Source organism: Rutidosis leptorrhynchoides, unplaced genomic scaffold (assembly GCF_046630445.1).
Source record: "Rutidosis leptorrhynchoides isolate AG116_Rl617_1_P2 unplaced genomic scaffold, CSIRO_AGI_Rlap_v1 contig624, whole genome shotgun sequence".
Classification (NCBI taxonomy): Eukaryota; Viridiplantae; Streptophyta; class Magnoliopsida; order Asterales; family Asteraceae; genus Rutidosis; species Rutidosis leptorrhynchoides.
The window spans coordinates 1-23,959 of record NW_027266845.1 but is presented as its reverse complement, the minus strand read 5'-3'; the positions used below and the strand labels follow the sequence as shown (position 1 = coordinate 23,959).

The 23,959-nt window shown below is 39.8% G+C and overlaps 1 protein-coding gene, 2 non-coding genes and 1 pseudogene across 3 annotated transcripts; all 4 read right to left on the bottom strand.

The window, feature by feature from the left end:
- Positions 1–11,111: 11,111 nt before the first annotated feature.
- On the bottom strand, positions 11,112–17,411 carry LOC139884929 (pentatricopeptide repeat-containing protein At2g13600-like; annotated as a pseudogene).
- On the bottom strand, positions 15,495–15,570 carry TRNAP-UGG (transfer RNA proline (anticodon UGG)). The gene has a single exon. It is a non-coding gene; the product is annotated as a tRNA-Pro (tRNA).
- Positions 15,695–15,768, bottom strand: TRNAF-GAA (transfer RNA phenylalanine (anticodon GAA)). Its single transcript has one exon. It is a non-coding gene; the product is annotated as a tRNA-Phe (tRNA).
- Positions 17,412–20,681: 3,270 nt separating the features above from the next.
- LOC139884933 (disease resistance protein Roq1-like) lies at positions 20,682–23,886 on the bottom strand. The gene is made up of 3 exons (XM_071868900.1): positions 22,984–23,886; positions 22,340–22,732; positions 20,682–22,247 (listed from the first exon to the last, which is right to left on the bottom strand). Exons 1-3 carry the CDS (start codon positions 23,884–23,886, stop codon positions 20,682–20,684), a joined length of 2,862 nt encoding a protein of 953 aa, XP_071725001.1.
- Positions 23,887–23,959: the final 73 nt, after the last annotated feature.

Genomic DNA, 23,959 nt, shown 5'->3' with positions numbered 1-23,959 from the left:
CAGTCGACACAGTCGATTGGTTGCCCACTTGAACTTAATGGGCGCAGGCAAATAATCGCCAGACAGTATCAGCATATCAGAAAAAGAGGAGCTAATTACTAATCATCTGTGAAGTTGAAAAAAAAATAAAAAATCTAATGCTGATCTGAGAATCCCTCTCTTAATTCCATCAAATTCTGCATCTAGTTGCATTACGGAACAGACCCAATTCATTATAAAAAAAAAAAAAGCAATAAACGAGAGGAAATTACAGGAGATGGAGGGGCTGAAGATGAAGAGTCCGGATTAAATTTTGAGAAGCAGATCAAGATCCCAAGAACGAACGCTTTCGGATTTTGAGTCCCGACGAAGAAAGACAAGACTTCCATTAGGGCGGGAAGTTCGCCCTCCTTCGCCGTTCGCCGTGCTCTTCCAGGAAAGTGACCGGCTTGCCAGTTGCAGGGAAACTTGAGCAAACTGTCGAGGTAATCGAAATAAATGTCGGAGCGAAAGAGGGAAGAAGAACCAGAAGAAAGGACGGAGAGGAAAAAAAGTGCCTTTCTTGGCTAGGGTTTTGATAATAATAATAATAATAATAATAATAATAATAAAAACCTCAAAAATAATCAAAAGCGGGAAAGGGTGGAGTTGGACTTTAGTGAGGACTCTTTCTTTAATCGGAAAAATAAATAAATGAGATTAAAAATTATTTCGAAAAATAGAAGTGCTGAATTTTGAATAATGATAAATTTTGGTTATCGTGAAAAACCATGGATTTATTTAAATAAATTGATTCTAATTTCTTATTAGTCATTAGTTTCATTAATAACTTTTGTTAAAGTTAAAAACATGTTTCCAAACATGGATACACATTAATTATGAATATGTCTTTTGAATTTCCAATTAATTGATTTATTAATATTACTAGTGTAAATTCATTGTAAGCTCTTTTTTTAATTATTTATTTATTTATGAATTTGAATCAAATTAATTAAAAATAAAAATATTTATTTAATATAGGAATATATATTTTTTACTGTTTAATCAATTGGAGAAGCTCCGGGCCAATTTCTTCCCAACGCGAAGCTATTCAAACGATATATACCAAAAGGTATATATTTCATTGAAAATTGGAAGGTTTTGATGGAAAATATTTCAAGTTGGATATATATTTGGCACTAATATTTGGGTAATATGCATTTTTAACGTAATAAAAGAAACATAAGATCTTTCAATTGTCGATGAGCGTGAACGAAGGAAACAAAATAAAATGAAATCATGAAGATTACGCCTTGGCCGTGCGAGATGCAATCAAAAAGAAGAATGAAGTTTTGCTTGTTCGATATGTGGGCTCAATTTTGTTGCATATAAAAAAGGGGATTCGAAAAAGAAATTCCAGAAAAATTTCGTGCAAGAAAAAAAAAAAGCCTTTGTCCGTCTTGGTCAAAGAGAAAAAGGGTTTTCTCTTTTCTTTGTCTGACCAAAAGGGTAAAAGTCGGCAAAAGTTTGCAGAAAGCGACCGTTCATCTTCTTCGGGAGGCCTATCCGCGCCGGCCCTCCGCCCGCCGGCGTTCGCCACGCCTGCCTCTCCGCCGCGCGGCTCGCCACCGTCCTCCTTCCGGCGACCCAGCGCCCGACGCCCTGCTGCTAGGGGTGAGCACGGTTCCCGGGTAGAACCGGAAACCGGGGAACCGCACCGCAGGGTCCGGTTCGGTTCCCGGTTCTGAGGAAAGAGGTTCCGGTTCTGGGTTCCTTTTTCTTGAGAACCGGCGGTCCCGGTTCCGGTTCCGGTTTTTCTTCAATGTTCATTCTTCACTTTCCCATTTCTTTCCATTTCCTCTTTGCAACACCCCACGTTCCCGACGACGATCCGACGCTGCTTGCCGCCCTCGATGCCGCCATCACGACCCACGATGTCGCCGTCGACGCCATCGCTGCTCCGTTTGACGATGCCACCGGCTCTCGCCGTTGTGCTTGCCGCCTCCCAACGACAAGCTGTTGCCGGGCCGCCACCCGACGCTGCTGTTGCTCCACCGTCGCTGTTTGGCCATCGACGACGCCACTGCTGTTCAGACTTCAACGACGAGCTGCCGCATCTCGGCCTCCCGATGACGAGCTGCTGCTATTCGCGCCGCACCTAGGACAGAAGCAACTACCGCCTCGACGTAGGACAAAAGCAGCTGCCGCCTTGACGTCCTTGTTGCCGATCCTTGCCGAATCCAGCTTTGCCCGCGTCGTGCCCAACGTTGCTCGAGGTCGCCCAACGTTGCTTCAACCCAGAACTAAACCCCAAGCTCACCGAACGTCGGTTCTGTTTGCTGTCACCGACTCACCGCCAGTGGTCGCGACTCAGCTCAGCTCAGCTGCGAGATCTAGTCCATGTAATCGCTAGCCGAATGTGAGTAGATTCCAAATTCCTGCCTTAATGAACATTGCTTCTTGTAATTGCTAGTTCTTCGACGACCTTTTTGTTATTTTACTAGGATATGGTGATAGAGTGGTAGGCGAGCCCTGTAATGTTTACCATCGACGACAGACGGAAGCTAAAAGGAAGTATGGCGTGAAGGAGGCGCTTCAGTTGCCGTTGAGTAGCTCTTTAGTTGGAAGGATCGAGAATATTGGGTAGATCCTCTAGCCTAACATTTTTTATGCGTGTGCTTTCTGGAATGTTGTTTCCGTTCTCTGAGCATCGATTTGGTAGGTCATATCTTGTTTCTGTGGACTGTCTTGGTTGCCACTTCAGGATTCCTTGATTTTCTTTATATGTGAGTGTACAAGCTAGCCATTTTTTCATTTACACTTAGCCAAAAGGATTGGCAATCTCTTGATTATAAAACAGGACAATGTCATGTTTAGGATGTTCCGTGAACCCATGAGCTTGGAATTGCTGTGTTTGTTTGTGGGATTAGTTTCGTGTTGTTTGTGCGTTCGCCTGGATGTTGGCATCTGGGTTCCATTTTTTCCTTTCAGTTTGGTCAATTCTTGTTTTGCTGTGTTTAGTTTACTAATGGTGACATGGAAATTCTTCTGTTCATTATTGCTTCTTGCTCGATTAGTCTGGTTGAGTTCCAAAGTTTCTTCTTTGCAGTAAAAATTAGGCCCAAGAACCGAGCATGTTCACATAGTAATGAATTCAGTGAGATGGTTAAATCTGGCAAGAATTGTTGTGTCTCTACATTATGTTCTTTTTGTTCTCGAAAGTTCACAGATCAACCGTTTGATGCTGACCACTTGGTTGCTCAAATCAACCCCTTTTTTGTGTTCTGTTTGATTATGTCAGGTTCAGATCTAATGCTGTTGCAACAGGACTATAAAGCCCTGGTTGTGAATCGTTCTTGTGTTGGCAGTGACCTCTCTGCTATAATGATATGATGTAGAGTTTAGTTATTCTGACCATGTGACTTTGTACTAAATCATAGTTGTCAAATGGAAAAATGAGGGTAATGATATACATACCATATAACATCATATCTGGGTTCAAGTTCAGCAAAGATATCAAGTGACTAATGCTGGATGTTTGATAGCTTACAATGGTTTCGACATATGCTTGCTTCCATGATATGCAATAGCATGTCATGCCCCTCCTAAAGTTCCAGAGAGTATTTGACATCTTACACATTTCCAATTTTACAAATTAATGGACATTTGATAGTTTGACACCTTTTTGTTTTGACAGTTTGTTGAAACTTGATGCTTCAAGTAGCTTCATGTGACATTCACGAATTCAAATCATCAAGAGTACTACTTTGCTCTTTTGGTCAATTTTCATGTAGCTTATTTGTTGTCTATTGTAGTCCTCATAAGAACCTTAGCTGTCCTCGTACTCTAAGCTAAAGTTCCCATGTTTAGACCACCCTTGAGCCCCAACTTCTCAGCTTGCTCTAGCAAAATTCTATGCATTATGTTGTTTCATAGCTACCGAACTGACATCTTTTTCTTTTTGCCAGATTAGCATAAAGCAATGGAGATATTATGATTTTGGTCAAAAAGTGGTGCCACTGCTTGTTTGTCTTCCTGGCACAGCAGGAATGGTAGATGTCTATTACAAGTAGGTCATGTGTTTGGTGATGAAGGTAGTTACTTCAGTATCATAGAGATTTTTCAGCAGCAGCAATATGAGTAATGATTAGGAATTTCTAGTTATTTGCTATTCAATTTTATCATCTTACACTTTGACCACTTACTGGTCACAGCTTGTTGTTAATGTTGTTCCAAGGATATAGAGCATGAGTTTTCCATAATTGGCCTATTTTAAAAACTTTCAGGGTTATTGGGTGATTTTTGTTGATATTCCACTTGTTTGGAACCATCATGAATGGATTTAGGCATTTGAAAAGTTCTTGAATGCTATCAACATTCATCGTGTAAGTACTCTGTTGGAATTGGAATTACTTTATCTATCTGTTTGACATTTGTTTACATTGTTGGTGACACTCTAGTGTGAAGTAACCATACCCCTTGATTCATTCTGCAATGCTGAATGTGTATCTGAAAGTGTATTTCTTCATCTATTTTGTGTCGGTTATTGACTGACAGCTTTATTATTTAGGATGTTCCCTGAACTGATTTCCTCTATTTTATTTAGTTGAATTCCTTGCCAAGAATTCCTTTCCTCTGTTGATAGTTTTGTTCGTTTTGTATTCTCTTTGATGAAAGACAAGCTTGTTTATTATTTATTGCGTTCATTTTTGTTTTTTTTTAAACTAAAAATTAATAAAAGAACCTATTGGACCTTGGAACCGACCCTGGAAACTGTAACAGGTAGGTTCCAGATTCCATATTCTGACAGGTAGGTTCCAGGTTCCAGATTCTGACGGGTAGGTTCTAGGTTCCAAAAAATGAGGAACCTGTACCCGAGGGTAGATTCCAGGTTCTAAGCCTGGAACCGCTCACCCCTACCTGCTGCCCCGCTTGGCAGCAGGACGCCAAGCCAGCCGTCTGGGAGCCTAATAAGTCCACGGTCAAAAGAATGACTAGAATCTCGATTGAATAATTCCGAATCGTTGAACCATCGGATGGGCGCCACACAAACCGCGATCTCCATATCCATCGTCCGAATTCAAATTCGGAAAGTCAAATAGTTGAGCTAGCATCAGGAATCGCGATACCTCCTATTTGCCGACCGAGGAGTCCCATACGAGAATCCAACATAATATATATATATATATATATATATATATATATATATATAATCATGAAAATATTAATAATGACGAATTACAAAATATAAGTCAACTTAACTTATTTTTATATATTGTCTATGATTAAAGTTAAATAAGAAAAATAGATTAATATGTTGATGCTATTTAATCAATTAAAAACTATACCATTATAATATTCTTAATTTTTAAAACAACGACACGTAAATTAATTTAAATTTCTAGTATCGAGATATAATGCTATCAAATATCTATATTATGAAGAAAATGCAGTCATATTGCAAATACTATTTTTAAAATTGGTATCTTTTTTTCATTACATTCTCAAAGTTTTTTTTTTTGTTAATACAATCAATAAATGAGTCTTTGTTTCATTTTGCTACCTACATTTTTGTTAGCTTTCTTGGGAATCCACCGATTGAAAGTAATGTGAGTCCTCGCTCAATTTGATTTTGTTAATGCTTTGGTTCATTTACGCATTTAATCTTTTTTTTATCATACAAAATACAATGCAATGGAGGGATATGCACAATATTTTTATGCATGAAAATTTCATTAATCATCATCCAACAATATTTATGTTTATGTGAGCATTTGGTAATTGATATAGTAATAGGTGTTACACTGTTTTTCTTTCACAGAAAGCGAAGGTAATCAATAAAAATTAAATTAAATTAAACTATATCAATTTGGATTGACTTTTAATTTTTTTTTTTTTTGCTCCATTTAATTTACACTGCCCACGCACTTTAACTCTATTTCAAAGTCCGAAAACTTTCCCAATAGTTAGATGTTAACACGTAAATTTGTATTAATTTTTCATAATTTTTTGAAATCTAAATAATATTTCAACTTTTAATAGAAAAATAAATTTTATTTTATTTAATTCCAAACAAAGTGGCATTAAAGCCATTAATTTCTCCATTTCTTAGGCATGAGGCTATTGTTCACATCTGCCAGAAAGTATCATCATATCAGAAGGAAGAGGAGCGGATTACTAATTACTTATGGAGTTAATAAAATTTCAACAGAAAAAAGAAGCATGGACGCAATAACTGTTTTTCCAGTAAATAAGTTTGAACACATGGCCTGGAGGGATGAAAGCTGCATTTCACAAAAGCTGAGAGTTCCGGTTTGCCACAGAGTGCAACATTATATACTCTTTCAGTTTGTCGCTTCTGTCAAATACAGAGTTGAAGGTATCAATTTTCCGTCTAGGAGCGTTCTTTCTTACTGCTTATTTACCAGACAATAATGCACTAATTTGTCTCCACTGTCAAACAAATGAAATCAACCGATCCTAATTCTAACTAATTCAGCTTTGGGTGCTGGCCGGTTCCTAAAGAGTGTAAATTCAGTCCTGAATTACATAAACGTCTGAGTATATTAACAAGCTGATGTATAAGAGTGGGATTGTGTTTCAAGATCTGAGGCCTGACTATTGCATAGATGGAAGCAGATGAGCAGGGTTTACACGTGACTAGCATTATGCTAAAACTGTTGGTGTTAGATATAAATTGTAGCGATCGATCATGGAGTCAACCATGGAAAGAACTAATACCGATAGGAGAGTCCCTCTATCGTTTTCATCAAATTAATGGAAAAAAAGGCAATGAATGAGAGGAGATTACCAAAGACGGAGGAGTGAAGATGAAGAGTCCGGATCAAATGCTAAGAAGCAGACAAAGATCCCCCAAATCAATCGTCCTTGGGTTTGAGCTCCGTTGAAGAAAGACTTTTCACAAGATGGCCCGCTGGCCCTTGCGTGCAATGCTCTTCCAGGTAGATAGACTTGCGAGTTGCAGGTGTACTTAAAGCCTATCGTTGACTTTTGATGTAATCGAGATCAAGGCCGGCCGTTGACTTGCCAATGATTTGTTGGCGCAAACCACCAGAGTTCTAATAGACGAGAATTTAATGCATGTTATTAGTTTGGAAATCATATAATTATATTGATTGATATTCTTTTAATGACGATGAAAACCGTTCTTTTGTTGTAGGTGACACCCTAGGCCCATTTAAATTCAACATAAGTTGAATCTACAAAGGTAGAATCCATACTTTTAAGTCTTTGAGATGGACTATATTATTCATTGTAAACTTATAAAGACTAGAGTTAGGTCTTTATGGTATGTTTGTTTCATGAAAAAATAAATAATTTGGAAACAATTTCTTAAAAATGATTACTTGTATCACGTTAAATAATTAGCTAATAAAAAATATTTTTATTGTGGACAACAGTTTATGTCTAAATAATTTCATGGATAATAAAAATAAATTTTGTTTGTTCATTTTTGTAAGTGATATAAATAATTGTTTTAGCAAAATCCTTTTCAAATTATCTACTTTCTGCAAAACATGCATACCTTTGAACTCTAAAAGTTATATCATCTAGAAATTGATAAAGCTCCGAAAAGGTTACAATATACGTGGAAGGTAATCGACAATCATTTTTTAATCGGCTATAGAATCTCATTACGTTCATTAGAAAAGAGAGTATATCTTGGATCTCCCTTGGGAGCAGAGAAATACAACGACTTCCAAAAGAGGTACTGAAAATCCTAATTCTAATCTAAGTATAAATTGGAAAATTACGTGAAAAACATAAACCTTAGTCAATAACCCTTTTGGGAAGATGTGCATAGCACATCATGCATGACACACGTAGAGCACATGCACTATGCATGGCACATGTAAGACACATGAAAATTTCAACGACTGCCGAGCAAAAATGTGTCTGAGTTGCATAGGGTTTAAGGCTCAAATGGGCTAAATTTAAGAATTCAATGATTTAAAGAGTTCTATTCGAATGAAATCGATAAAATCGCCTCAGTTTAAAATTTAATACATTGAAATTGTTGCGGATCAAATGCTAAGAAGCGGATAAAGATGCCAGAACCGAAGGAAGAGTTTTATTAAAGAGTCTACTCACCTTCACGTGCCATGCACCTGCAGGAAGGTAAGGACTTGCTACTCATCCCAAACGCATTACAATTTTACATACGTTAAACCTAAAAATATAGAACTCATACATATTATGTATTTGAGATGGATTATGTTAGACTTATTCCCAATAAATTCATAGAGAAGAATTAGGTCTTAATTTCAAAAGCTGCATTTGGACACAAAGGAATAAAGCACCAAAAAATTTACAACGAGTCTTCAAAAATAGCTACAGTTGAAATATTCCAGATGATATATATATGGCTTTGACCCAATTTATTTCTCATACGCAGGTAACGGAAACTCTTTCAAAATAGACATCTCTCCAACCTGTTCAGAAGCCATTTGAGTTGCTAATGAATCAACGTTTCCCTCAGCATGGAGAGCAGAGGAAGCGTAAGTTCTAGACACAAGGTTTGCGGTACACATGACCTCTATGATCTCTGGCCAAAGCGGCAATGGAGGCATGAGAGTCTTGCATCAATGTTCACTTGAAGTAAGGGGGGAGGAGTCCATTTTGGAGGGTCGTTGTTCACAACTCGTGACTACGAGCAACGTTCCATCACAACTCATGGTAGATGTCCTGTATATGTCGAATTACTGAAGGAAGATCCATTTGGGAACGAGCTTCCAGAATTTTGTTTCGACGCTCCCATAAAACCACTAAACTATCTCGACCATATTGCGAAAATCTTCGCAATAAATGTCAGGTGGAAGGCCGAAAGCGAGGAGGCGCAGAGATCATATAGCACGCGTGTAAAAAACAGAACCGCAAAAGAAGTTGATTTGTCCAAGCCCCAGCCAACTCGACTCCATACAATTCTGGTCATCCACTCTTCCCCTTTTGTCGGCAAATTTGACTGATCAATGTTTTTCGAAGTAAAAAAGAAGTTTTGTTCTAACTAGATCTTAGGGAGAAATATGACCTTTACCTATGTATGGAATAAATACGACATCTTGGCCATGGAATGTTGACAAGACATCGAATGCATTTTGTGCAGATCTCAACGACCGAGAGCAGATTCTTATGAAGACTGTACTTCTGATTAACTTGGAGGTCAAGGACAACCATGAGGAGGCAGCAACGGGAGCTCAGCTTGCTTTAGATCTTTGTCGAGAGGTCTTTGACTGGCTGTGCTTTATGTATTGATGATAGTATGCTTAATTTCTGTATGCTGAGAAATTGCTTATTGTAATTTCTGGTCCACAGATAGAAGCAGCCGAGTCCCGGGAGGAATCGATTGATGAAATTGTGTCTAATTTTGAGAAGCAGAACAGGCAAAAAATTTTATTCAGCATTTCCTTCCATTGATGACCATGGTGGGGGCAAGACTCTTGCTCTGAAAGCTTCATGATCCATGCCGTTTTTCTGTCAGTATTTTGTCTGCAAATTTATATGTCGATGAACTGAACTTTGGGTTTGTCTGTCCATCTACTTGCACAAGTGGCAATATATTTAAATACATTACCAGATTTCTTCCAACGCTGTTACTGTTTGCTTTGCATGAAGCCTTCCCTAGAAATCCTACCTTTCTAAGCCCTGCGAGCCCTATTTAATCCATTTCACAGCTAATCATTTCATTATACCCTATCCTGAATTTGATCTCTTCTTATGTCAGGAAGACTGAACCAGGCTCACCCATGTTTTTACGCCTTTGCTTGAGCTTATTATTCCATGCCAATTTTTGGGTTTGATGAGCACTTTCCTTGACTACTCGTTAGTGGTAGGTGATTTTGCTGCAATATCTCTATCTGCATAATGAGAATGTCATTCTCACGCTTTGAATTGAATTTGCTACAGAAGCTTATTCTTTGCTGTTATCGCCAAGCCTGTCATACTGCTGCATCTATCCACTTTCAGATAACACTGCATTGATGTGGAAAGGAAATTCTGAGTCGAAGCCTTTTCCACTCGCTTTATATCTGGAATGTCGACCCATGACGATGGATTAGTAACTGGAAGCGAGCCAGTCTGGCTTAGGAGTGAAAATTCTATTATTTTTTGTAGTTTCATTCTTTTTGTTTTTATTTTTTCATTTTAAGTTTCTTTGTACTGCAGAACTAATTCTGCGATGGTACTCATGTCGAGAGAGCAGGCAGAAAAGAGATTCTGGCGTATTGCATATAATTTCTTTGAATGCGATGGGTTGAAAACCGCCTCTATTTTCATTTTACTGTATCGTGCATATGAAAAGAAAAAACAAGAGAACCGAACCGACCTGACCTGGTCAGTCATTTGATGATCTGGTTCTGTATTTTTGGCAGGGTTCACAATTCAATCGATCCTAGTTATTTGAGATGAGTTGGTTTGTGAAAAGAAAATTACGTAAAAAGCAGAAAGTTCTAATTTGAGTTCATTTAGAGATCGTCAGTTTTCTTGCTGGCTTGTTGGTCATTCCTAGGATCTTGTCCTTCAACTTGCTTTCCTCACTGTTTGAATCAAAATTCCCTTGCGTATTCATTTAAAACAACAGGCTCTGATAATTTGTGGAAATTACCTACTACTGACACACAAAAGTCATCTCCATGTTTGACTTGCACCAAGATTAGCAGCTTCACATCTCCAACGGCAGAATGCTTGCTTGACCTCGGCACAAGTGTCTTTTTGGAATCTCTCAAATACCAGTCTCTTGAGCAGGTGAATTCTTCTCCTATTCTACTGTTCCGTCAAGCAGGTGAATTTTCTTCTACTCTGCTGTTCCTCCGGGAGGACGTTGCGGTCTATTGATCTATCTGTGGAAATAAAATGTCTCCTCTCTCTGAACCGTCAATCTCCTGTGGGTTAATTTGTATAACACCAACCACACCAATTAGCTGTGGTACGCTCTACCCTCATGCAGATCTGCTTCTTATGGCCAAATAGACTTGTGTTTGCATCGTGTCAGCTACAACCCAACAGTGCCAGTGAAACTCGGCCAAACAACAGTGCACATTAGACAGAGAAGAGAGCTCTTCTGCTCACGCATTTTATCAAATGTTACTATGGTATGAATGATGAAGAGAAATTGAAGGATGATGACTCTCCATGAACTAACAAACAGCGGCATCAACCGGCATTTCCATTTCATAAGACATCAAGTTCGATTCACTCAGCTCCTCATGGGCATTGTAGTCATCCGTACTGGCAACATACCCATCTCGCTTCATCTGTCCTAAGAGAGACTTTAACAAAGAATAAATATCACCCTTCTGAGGGTGCCTCTTGTCCTTGACAATGAAGACATGAACTTGACCCTGAATTTCTATCCAGCTACAACCAGGCTGCTTGACTACTCCCCGTTGCCTCATCAGCTTCCTCATTCTGACAACTTTGCCCCATTTTTTACGTTCTGCGTACATGTTTGAAAGCAGAACATAAGGTCTGGAGTTCGAAGGGTCGATCTCTAAGAGCTTCTCCACTACATACTTTCCTAGTGTTATATCCTTATGAACTTTGCAGGCTGCAAGCAGTGAACCCCAGACGACAGCATCGGATTGCATGGACATTGTCTCTATTAAGTCCTTAGCTTCACTGAGACCACCAGCTCGGCCGAGCAAATCAACCATGCACGTATAATGGTCCTTTACTGGTGCCAGATCATACTCCTTGACTGTCTACTTGAAATAATGGTGCCCCTCTTCGACCAGCCCTGCATGGCTGCATGCACATAGAACCCCGATCATGGGGACATGGTCTGGTCTCTCGCCAGATACCAACATTTTCCTGAATATTTCAAGCGCCTCTATTCCATAACCGTTCTGCACATATCCGACAATTATGGCATTCCATGACATCTTGTCCCTCTCCAACATATTCTTAAACACCCATAAACCATCTTCCACAGCTCCACATTTAACGTACATGTCTCTAAGAGAATTTCCAACAAAAATATCTGCTTCTTCTCCAGAGTGAAAGCGCAATCCATGCTTCAAGACATGAGCATGAGCCTGCTGGCCCAACTGCAAATCAGCTAGATTTGCCCACGCATTAAGCAAATTTCCAAATGTGTAGTGCGTCGGCTCAATGGCTTCCCTCTCTGGGTATACCCTGCAATGAGGGCATTCCAAAAAATTACATTCTTCTCCATCATCCTCGTGAACATTGCTCTTGCAGTTTTGAGACTGGCTGCTTTTGCATACCCGCTCACCATGGAAGTGGCTGACACTATATTTCTGGTAGGCATTCTATCAAAAACTGCTCTGGCCTCACTAATTCTGGAGCACTTAGATTACATTGTAATAGAACTCCTAGCGAGAAGGCCCGGAAATGGCTCGCAAAGATTAGGAATTTCTCTCTCAAGGGATGGAACTGGCTGAACGAATAAAAGCAACTCTACCTGGATTTACCTTTTCTGCTTCCTAAATCTGGCTCGATAACTTGCCTTATGGATTTTTTTTACCCTTGGACTGGAAGGGAACTAGCTTAGGCACTTTACCCCGATGGCTTGTAAGAGACTGGCAGGCTTTCTAATGGTACAGCCCGGAATAAATAAGAGGGATGAAAGAACTCCACTAACAAACAAGTAGAGGGAGTGCATTGGGATAAGTATGCAGCTACAATCCCACCATCTTATCTTAGGTCCTTTTTGAGAGGGTAGCGGGATACGAAAGGAAAGCAGAAACCTATTCTATAAATACAAGGAAAAGCGTATCCTATTAGGTTAGGGAAAATCAATCTATCTCTAACTTTACCCAGGGAAAGAGAGAGGTCTATTATAGGACAGTATGTAATCAAACTCCCATCTCAGCGAGAAGAGAAGAACTAGACAAACCCACTTTCTGCAAAGAAAATAGGAGAAACTCTGGGGTAAGAAATCCTAGACTGAAACTCCTTAGGGATGGCTGGCACCCGGAATCCCAGCGACATAAAAAGAAAGTCAAACTTAGACTGGCCTGCTTAAAACTAGCTTTATAACTATTTTATTGATAACTAGAACTAGATCTCTACCTGGCTTGCTCACACTAAGAGGAAAAGGAGACTTGCTGGCTTGGTTCTAAACATCTGGAAGTTTGGCTCTCGAAAGCTAAAGTGCTCTAAATCCTTGCCTCTAGGATTCAAGGACAGATTCTAGTGGTGGAAGGGCTCTCATATAAAGAATGACTTTTTCTCTTAAACTACTAATGTAGTGTTTAATTACCGGGTCCTGAATTAGATTGGATAGCCCGACGGAAAATCGAATGAGTGGTTGTGGAAAGGGCTGAAGATACTTTCTATACAGACTCAGGAGAGTCTCTAAGTCCTCGGTATCCAATAACAATTCGATGGAAAATTGGCTTTATTAAATGAAAAAAGAAATTCTTTCTTTTCAATAAACCCTAGTCAAGAATGGAATAGGCGGTCCTCCGATTGTTTCACAGAGACAATCCTTAGACAGTAAGAATTAGATCAAATGGGAAATAAAAGTATGTGATAGATAACGATCTATCTTGACATTCTATTTTTCATATTTTTATACCTTTTATTTCATTAAAGATAAAGACAAGAAAAGAAAGAATAGGTATTATTATTCCTACATCTAGGAAGATTCCCCTGATACTTCTAAATGGGTCACTGCGTATTTTGCTTGTGCTTAACGTTTTCCGATTCTACTAGAAAAATAATATCCTATAAGAATATTTTAGAAGCAGATTTATTAGAGCCTTTGATCAATGGTGTTGGGTCAGAATCCCTTTTTGACTCTACGCCAGTGATTCCACTATTATTAGTGAACAATAATGGAATAATTCCTTCATAGAGATAGGGGACATAATTTACATGGATATAGTAAGTCTTGCTTGGGCTGCTTTAATGGTAGTCTTTACATTTTCTCTTTCACTTGTAGTATGGGGAAGAAGTGGACTCTAGAGGTACTACTAATTGAGGCGAGGAATCAAACTGTATCGATTGTTTTATAGATCGTTTTGCAAAGCCTTTTTCCTTTTTATTTTATTTTTATTTGTTTTTCTTTCCCTTTTTATTAAGAGAAAAACGTTCGGTTATTATATTAAGTGGATACGTACCTTCTATGGGAAACAACATATACATAGTGGTTGTCCAAGGATAGACTATGCATAATAAGATCTTACCTTGGCAAGTCACATATTGCGCACTTACTTTACCACTTGTTTTTTTATTTTAGAAATCTTATTTATGCTATACTTAGGCTTTATTGACTCATTTCATATCATGGTTCAAGAGTTTAAATAAAATGGTGGGTTTTTTTATTCCTTTTCGAAATCCGAAGAAATTTCTAGAGAACTTCTTGGATCATCTGTTAACTGCTCAATCAATTACTTCTTCGGAATGCTAAAAGAAAATGAATCTATTTTCATTTATTAATATACTATATGCCTACCCCCTTCGCCCATGGATTTTATTCTTTCGATGGATACAGGGATTCGTATTGAAAATAATTCGAAATCTAGGAATTCGAAGCGTACTATTAAGAATTGCCTTTCGATTGTTTTAGATTGATTGGAATCAAGACAAATTAAATAGATGAAGCAAAGAAATAGAATTGGGATGCTATGTACATTACATATATCAATACATATATTACATCCCAATTCACCTTTCTGCTAGAGTAGAGCCCTTCGCACAACTAAATACTAACACACTGTTCACTTCTGTACTTCTCCACCGCCAAAACAAAATTACTTATGCAATTCATACAGGCACGCATGAAAGACGAGCGAAAAACGATGAATTTACCTTACTAAAAAGCTCGCGGGCCCCGGCTATGGAAAAGGATCTGTTATTGTCCATGCCCTAGCCGTTGCTTCCGCTGGATCAATGGGATCCCAATCTCGATTTCCTAGGTATGCTTGCCCTGTTCAGAAACTGAAGCTACTTGTTCTCTTTCACTACACCAAACCCACGAACTTTCACCGAAACGCATACAGTTGATTCCACAGGTACCACGGGCATGCTAGTAATGCCTGTTGGACTTTGCAAAACTTATTGCCTAACCTACTGGAGGAAGGAAAAAATAACTTAGCTGGTTTTTTTGTCGACAATCGGAACCTGAGAATATTCAAGGACCGTTACCCGGCAGGGGAAAACCAACAGCACAGAGGCTCCGCAGCAAGAGGAGCCACAAACACGATTGTAGAAAGATACCAGGATTATACTCAAACAATATCAGCGGTACTCTCCGAAGTAAGCCCTGAAAAAAAAAAAAGGTGCTACACTAATTGTAGTAAGCAGAACAGGGCCTCGGCCTAGGCAGTGATAAAAAAAAAATCATCATCAACGATGATTCGAAATCGAAATTATATGTAAATTCCTACAGAGCAGGGGAAAAAATACAAGAATGAATCTACGGAAAATGGAAAATATCGAAATAAGCCGCTTCACAGCTCGAATAGGAGATTTCATTTTAGGATTCTATCTGTTATGTGCGCTTTTCGCCCGCCGACTGGCGACGGGCTGGGCTGGCACTTCGGCCCATCACATCAAGGTGACAGGATTCGAACCTATGGCCCTCTGTACCCCAAAACAGATGCGCTGACCAGACTGCGCTACACCTCGTTTCACCCTCCGAAGCATATAGATCCACCATAGTGCAAGAGCGCTCCCATTTTTTGGCTTCCTCTTTCACTTGAATTTCCAAATCCGTCTCGCTCCCGGCTACCTTTCCTTTGGACCCTTCGCCCGCTTAGAAGTGGATTCGAACCACTGACACAAGGATTTTCAGTCCTTTGCTCTAACCAGCTGAGCTACCTGAACCACTTTCCTAAAGTCTGTTTGATTCATCGAATAGCGCCCCTTGACTAGTAAGGGAAAAAGCCCTTTACTAATCAAATAGTTAGGGCTTTTTTAGCTTGTTCGTCAAGCTTTCGAGCAGCTCTTTCAACTGCCGCCTAATCTCCCAACATGCTCAAGAACCGAGAGCCGTCCAGGGGCTGGACGGCCGGAGGGAGCTTGCTTATAGAAAGAAGATAGGCCGGTCAAACAAAAACAACGCGCAACGGGCTCTCCGCTCCTAGTCACTAAGTAGTGCTATTCTGTCCTCCTAGGGACTCCACCAAGAGGTTCTTTCTCTCACGTCATTTCGCCCGCCCGTTCCACTTCCGTGCCGGAGGAAATGGGATTCGAACCCATGATACAATCTTCTTGTATGTCGATTTAGCAAACCAATGCCTTCAGCCACTCAGCCATACCTCCAAGTTGTTGATCGGAATTGGATGTGGCGGGTTTGGTTGGTTGCCCGAAGGGCTATCTGATCCGATCAACTTCGTAAGCCGTAGCGCGCTAGCGCGCGTACTCTTCCTCTATCTATGAGCGAGACTCCATCCAAATCTGCCATTCGTTGGGCGAGGCCTTCTTTTCTATGAAGACCCCACCGCTGAATGATGAACTTTGCCAGTCTTCGCCTCCGACCCGACCAGGAGAGGACACAGGGTCAAGCCAAGCCCTTACCCGCCTGAATGGAATTCATATCTCCTTCGTCTGGTCGAGAAGGGAGGGGGAACTGGACTGTACATATCAACCAATGCATTTCCTAAAACATCATTCCTAAATTTGTCACATTTTACAACACGGGCATGAATTTGCATCCCTTCCTTAAGTGCTGACAAGCTAGCGCAGGCACTGACCACACTGGCTAAAGTAACCTCATCTATTTTGAACCCACAATCCATCATGCTCACAAAAACCTCAAGAGCTTCACTGGCTGGACCATTTTGTTCATAACACGTAATCAAGCTGTTCCAAGAAACTATGTTTCGAGAACTCATTTCATCAAAAGCCCTCTGTGCACAAGCCACGTTCCCACACTTGGAGTACATGTCGATAAGAGCAGAGCCCATATGAACATCAGACGAGCACTCGGACTTCGATATCAAAGCCTGAATCTGTTGGCCCATATGCATATCTGCTAACCCAGCACATGCGCTAAGCGCACTACCAAATGAGTACTCATTAAGCACATAATTCTCCCTATGCATCTTACGAAAACATTGCAGGGCTTCTTCGAATCTTTCATGCTGCGCATAACCTGAGAGCATCGAATTCCACGAGCACTGGTCGGGTTCTGGCATTGACCCAAATATCTTTTCCGCTTCATCAAGAGACCCCGATCTGATCAACCCGCCTAAGATCGCGTTCCATGTGAAGGTATTCTTCTCAGGCATTCTATCGAACACCCTGCGGGCGTCGTCGAGGCACCCGCATCTCGCGTAGACGTCGATGAGCCGGTTCTGGATAAAAACCTCGGCGGAGAACGGGGTCTTGATGATCCGAGCGTGGACACGGCGTGTGTGGCGCGCTGACTTGGACAGGCCACAGCCGTCCAGGAGCTTGGCGAACAGGGTCGAGGTGGCGAAGGAGAGGTCGCCCGCCAGAGCCTTGACCCGCGCATGCCTCGCCATTCCATCATATCATCGCACGAAGCGAACTCTGTCGGAGAAGATTCGCAAAGGTGCAAATCGAATGCGATGGGGAGTTTCTGTTGACCGTTATATGCTTCCCCCCTTCAGCCAGACGGGCGGGAATATGTTGAAAGCGCTCATATGAAGAAGGAAGACAAAGTTGCAGTGGCAAAATGGTAATTTCCGCATGACAATATATAAATTAGACTCGTAACCATAAATTGTATTTTTGATTATGAGTAAATCTAAGCTACAAATTAAAATGTGTCATGGATTTAATATCTTGTTGTAAGTCATTAAATAATGATTGGTCATATTTATAATCTATACAACTTATTGCTTTATCAACTATAGTTATAAGTTTAATATATGACAAGTCAATTTTATAACCGAGTTATTTACAAATCAAACATAAATTCCCATCTAGTAATTTTGATTATTTTAATTGTAACTCATCATAAAAAAAAATGCAAAAAGCAATTCTAGAGAATGAAAATTGGATCCGTGTAAGATTAAATGCGATAGCTTTTCAATGGCCCCCCTCCCATGAGGAATAGCTAACCTTGATTTTAAGAGAATAGCAACTTCTCTGAAGTAACTAATCTTGATTTACTTCTTAGCCAACTAAGGACTAAGTGTCTCATCATGAATAGACCGGACATAAGGTAGTTCTTGTGATGTTCTTGGATTAATCCGAGCTAATGTTCATTTTGGTCCATCCCATTTCGAGTCTTATGGTTTTGTCCTTCAACCGTCTGGGCAAACACTTTTTCATTAGATTATTGTGACATTTTTGGTTTAATTCACTTGAAATATTATCTGTTTTTACCCATCTCATTCTGAATCTCATGATTTTGTCTTTGGGATACGGGCATACACTTTTTGAGAAGGTAACCCATGTTAATAATATTCTAGTCTAATCACACTCAACTTTGGAGTGGAATTACCAAATAGGTGAAGTGGCTACCCATAAGCTAAAGGACAAAACCGTTAAGGTTAGAATGAAACAAGTCAAAGCAAATAAAATCTCAAAAGAGTTAATGTAGAAATTGTCACATTATTCTTCCTCGAATAAAATGCGTGGTTGGATTTTCAATTAAGACGCATCTTGTTCAAGTAAGGTCGTTCACTTTTGTTTTGTTTTGTTTTGCTTTGCTTTTCTTTTTTTTTTTTGGTCGAATGAATAATTTGGACATCATCCTGTTATGGTAAGAAAAATCAATTAACCTTCTAAAGTGTGCATTCATGTGAGCCCTTGCGAGGGAGAGCTTCATGATAAGAAATGAAGCCCATCTGAACTCACATCCAATTTTTCAAGGCTTTGCAACTCTTTCAGCTTTATGTGACCAATAACCGTCACATCTGAGAGTTATCTCAGGATTTAGAAAGGTTTATTGATGTTCTTTATTCCCTGGCGAAGCAGGATATGTAAGACGGACAAAACTCCTGGGAAGCCTAGGCAAGAACCTGAGGTTCTTTAAACATTGAGAACAAGTTTCCTGAGCTTGCAACTCCAAGGACTCCAGATGGCGTAACCTGTCAATCCACCAAGGATCATGGAGCTTCCTTAAGCCCGTAACTGTCGTAAGAATACCTCAACACATATAAACGCAAGCTTCTTGGATTTAATTGGTACGGGAGATTTGGAAATGTGAATATTGAGAAAATTACAAGCACATATTAATTCCAAGCCCACTGCACCGTAGAATTTTGCCCTGAAGATTCATACATTCTCTACTTCTACGACAAGAACTTAAATCTCAACTGATAATTTCAATTGTTGAAACTTGAAAAGCAGTAATTAATCATTCAGAAGCCCCTGTAGAAATCTGTTCTAAGTTATCAAAACTAAAGGACCTTTATGACCGTTGCACATGGTAAGTTATCAAAACTAAAGGACCTTTGTGACCATTGCACATGATCATTAACTAGTGAGGTTTATGTTCATGCTACAAGATGTTTTGCCCCTACTTCTTCATTTCCTCAATGTGGAGATTTTCATGGGGAATCTGCAATAATTCTGTGAATACGGTAGCTGATGTCTAATGGAATCCATGACACTGAATGCAACACATTGAACATTAATCTCTGTGAATGAATTCTGAAGCAAGTCATCGTGAGTCCTCGATGAATTTCTTCCATGATGAGATTAATTACTACTTGCAACCGCTAACAATTTTAGAAGTAGGACCATAACAGACCCCAAAAAAGAAGAAAGAAATTCCAGAACCAATCGATTATAGTAAGTTTTCATGCCTTCCAGGACAATGATTCGCTTTTAGCTAGACTTAACAAGCTCAGAAGAACAACTGATTCCCATGTATGTTTTGAACTACTTCCTAAGGAGCAAAAATCAATTCTCTAATTGGTGCAGAAGTGAACTGACGCACAGGAGTTGCAACGTGCTTCAATAGAATGTGACTTGGTTAAGGCTAAAGCTATCAAAGATTAGATGCAGATGGAACAAAATCAATCGAGTCAGCTGCCGAGTGGGTTCATGGAAAGGCTATTTTCATTGCGCATGCATGATAATTCATGACTGAAAATAATAAGAACAACTCAATCCGTCCAAATCTTTTCCTAATATATCACTGATTGCATCAAAGATTTGCACGCGGACCCAATTCATGCAACAGCAAAGAGACAATTACCAGAAAATGAATACAGGTGAAGAACTGAAGATGAAGAAAACCAAATGAAGATGGCAGAGAAGGAAGAACCCTTGGTGGCCTGAATCAGCTGCAACCAAGATGGAAAAGGAAGACCATGATCTATTAACCCCTTGTGGGAATAGATTGGCGGGCAAGAAGACAGGGTCGCAGTCCCGGAGGGAGATCTCCGCCAGGTCGAATCACGTCTCGTGCTTCCGCTCGGGGTCGCTGTCGCTTCCTTGACGGTCGGAGTCCGTCGCTGCTGGTTCTGGACGAGCTTCTCGCTCAGGTCGTCCCTGATGAGGGAGGAAGGCGAAGAGGAGAAAGAATGTGAGAGGAGAGAGAGAGAGAGAGAGAGAGAGAGAAAGCTACGGGAGAAAAAACGAAACAAAAAACCAGAGAGAGAAAGTTGAAATTTCTCAAGAGTGGGTCCCACCTATACGCGTCATATCGGGTAAAGATTCCCACCGTGCTTTTGATGTAATCTATACTCATCTCACATCCAGCCAAGGGTATTCTCACTTTTTTCAAATCTCTGTACTCTTCGGATTTCAGAATCTCCTCTAATCTCTCACATTCTCCTATTGCCATTTTCTCTAGCTTCTTGAAGCTTGAAGGCTCAGGAAACTTTTCGCAGGGACCCGCAGCTTTTAATAAAAAGCCTCTCCAATGATTCTAGCCTGCCTCGAATCTCAATCAGATTACAACAATTCCTTAACTGAAGATCCTTGAGCTCATTTGCGTTGGTCAGGTCAAGCAACTTCTCTAGCATCGGAAGATTGCTCACTAGTAAGACAGTCAAGTTCTCCGAATATTCCAAGCCCTGAATCTCTTTGAGCTTCCCACAGCTGTTGATCCTCAATACCTTTATATGCTTGAAGGATAGTGGATCAGGCAACTTTTCGAGCATTTCACAGCGGTTTAAATGGAGAAAGTCCAACGATTCTAGCTGACCACGAACCTCAACTACTTTAGGACAATCTTCTATGTAAAGCTCCCGGAGCTTCTTCAAGCCGGTCAGGTCAAGCAACTTCACTAGCGATAGAAGACGAACAAGACGAAGGCCTCGCAGGTTTTTCAAATGTTGGAGGCCTTGAATCTCCATTAGCTGTCTACAATTATAGACGTGCAATCCTAACAACTTCTCCAGATATGAAAGATTTATTGACTTTTCCATTAGTCCAAGCCCATAAATATCGAAGAATGACAAATTCTGAGGAAGCTTAGGTAGGCATTCTAGGTTATTTACGAAGAGTTTAAGTTGCCTGAGCTTCAAGAGGAGATTAAAATCTGAAGGGACGGTGAACAAACCATCACAACACAACCACAAGGTTTCTAGCTTTCTTAAACCTCCGATCCATTTGAGGCTTGGAGCTAGATGGGAAGACATTCGATACTTCAAATCCAACGTCAAATTTCTCAAATTTGATAGGTTCGAGAGATCTGGGCAACTCATCTGTTTATTATGGCTCAGGTATAGATTGGTCATACTTTCAGGAAGCTTAGGTATATCGGAAATTCTCGTTTTTGTTAATCTCAAGATTCTCAAAAATGATAGTCTTCCAATCTCACTTGGAATTTCCCCACACAAAGATTCACAGTCATAAGCATCAATCTCTTCAAGCTTCTCCAACATCCCAAGGGTGCTAGGTAGCTTTTTTAAGTTGGTGCCAGAGATCCTTAGTACTCTCAAATTCTTCATTGTCTCTATTGAATTGGGTAACTCTCGTATCCTCGACCTAGAAAGATTCAACTCAACAAGAGAACCAAAATTTCCAAATGGAAGTTGGCTAACTCTTGTTTTTGGTAAGTCAAGATACAATAGTGATGTTGAGCAACCGGCTAAATTGCATTCACTCAATAATCCACATGAACTTGCACTGAGGATTACCAATTTCTTCATTCCTTTCCATGCAGGAATTTTGGTAATAGATGTTCCGTCAAGAAGAAGTTCTGTCAAGGCTTCTAATCCCTCCATCTCGTCCGGCAATGTATGAAGTTTCCTACAACCTCCCAAGTTTAAAAACACTAACTGCTTTAACTTACCAATAGATCTATCAACTTGAACCAATTCCTCACACCCTTGAAGGATCAATTGCTCTAAATTTTCATGAGCAGAAACGTTAGGGGTTTTACGCAAGTTGATGCATTTAGTCAAATTTAGAACCTTCAAATTCTTTGCCGTCTGTAATGAAGAGAAGAGGTTAATTCTGGATCATTTTGAGATATAGGACAATAAAGTTAATGTAGCAAATTCATGTTGAAATAATATCATACCTTGAGGTGGTTCCATCCCTTCCAATCATTTGTAATTTGACTCTGTGATAGATCAAGAATCACTATCTTCATAAGGGAAAATGTGGTCAACTGGAAAAAGATGGGAAACTCATGCCATGAGAGATATCTCAAATTCGGAAAGATGGGCCGCTTGGTTGAAGGACAACGCTGAACAAATTTATGCCATGAGAGCCATCTCAACTTTGGAAGGTTGGATAGATTCCTTTGGAACCGATTGGTTAAAGAAAAATGCTGGACATTTTTCAGATCCAAGTCTCCACAATCCACTTGAAGAAACCTTAAATTTGATAGAATTGCAAGTTCATCCTTCTTTAAGAAGCGTTGAGATTGATGGTCAAACTTGAGACATATTGCTTCAATGTTTTCTATACCCTGCCAAAGCGAAAAAAAAAATGGAACCTAGTGATCACATAATTGCCTATCAAAAAGATTTGAGTTGAATATACTTCAGGAATGTACATTTTGTTTACACTTTCAAATTGATTTACAATGTGATTTACAAATGAGCATGTGATCATAGTAACCATACAAGTAACGACTTAATTAAGAAAAAAGCAAATAGTCAAAATCAACATGTATAACTCGTCCCTCTCTTAATAGGAATAACATTGCACACACTTTACCTTTGCCATGAGAATATCATTTGCTTGTTCTTCATCCCACACTCGACTTTGCTTCTCTGGTCTAAAAGTACCAATCCGACGAACGAAATGTCGTCCAATGTCTCTTAACAGATTGTGCATCCACAATCGGTCACGTTCTATAATCTTTATTAACGACATCTGTTGGAGGACATCCAAATAATAGTCAGGTAAAAACCCACAACTTTTCCACATGTGCCTCACAATTTTTGCATCAAAACCAATGAAGAAGCAACAAATATCGAGAAATATTTCCTTTGCATGTGGTTGTAATGCATTGATACTAATGTTCAACTTTTCTTCAACATTTTCATCGGGAATAATTTCTAGCTTCTCTAATGTGGTCTCCCAAGATTTTCTGTCTTTTCCAGCTAAAAATGAGCCTACGATCTCAAGAGCCAAAGGAAGATGACCACAGACTTTCACCGCTTTTTTGGAGAGAGGGACGTAGTCTGCCGGAGGATGATCACTTCTAAATGCATGTCTGCTGAATAGTTGGAGAGAATGATCAAAATCCATTCCAGTAAGTTCATGCTTCAACTCAACATCTTTGAGAACTTCTTTGTTTCTTGTGGTAATAATAACCTTACTTCCACTGCCAAACCAGCATTTACCCATTCCCACAAGAGCATCCAGCTTAGTCTTTTGGTCGACATCATCAAGTAGAAGTATGACCTTTTTAGAGGATAACAAGTCCTTGATCATCCTTTTCCCTTCATTGATATCATTGATGGTCTGTCGTTTCTTTCCTAGGACATCAGAGATGAGCTGATTCTGCAAACTCTCAATTTTCATATCTCCAATGTTGGATAGGGAGCAACATTTAGTGGAATCAGTGGTCCGTTCACTTTTCACTTCCATGATTCTATCCACTTGATCGTCCATTTCCTCCGAGGAATTAGACAAGTTGTAATGTTTAGTGGAACTAGACAACAATTTGTTATAGACAATTTTGGCA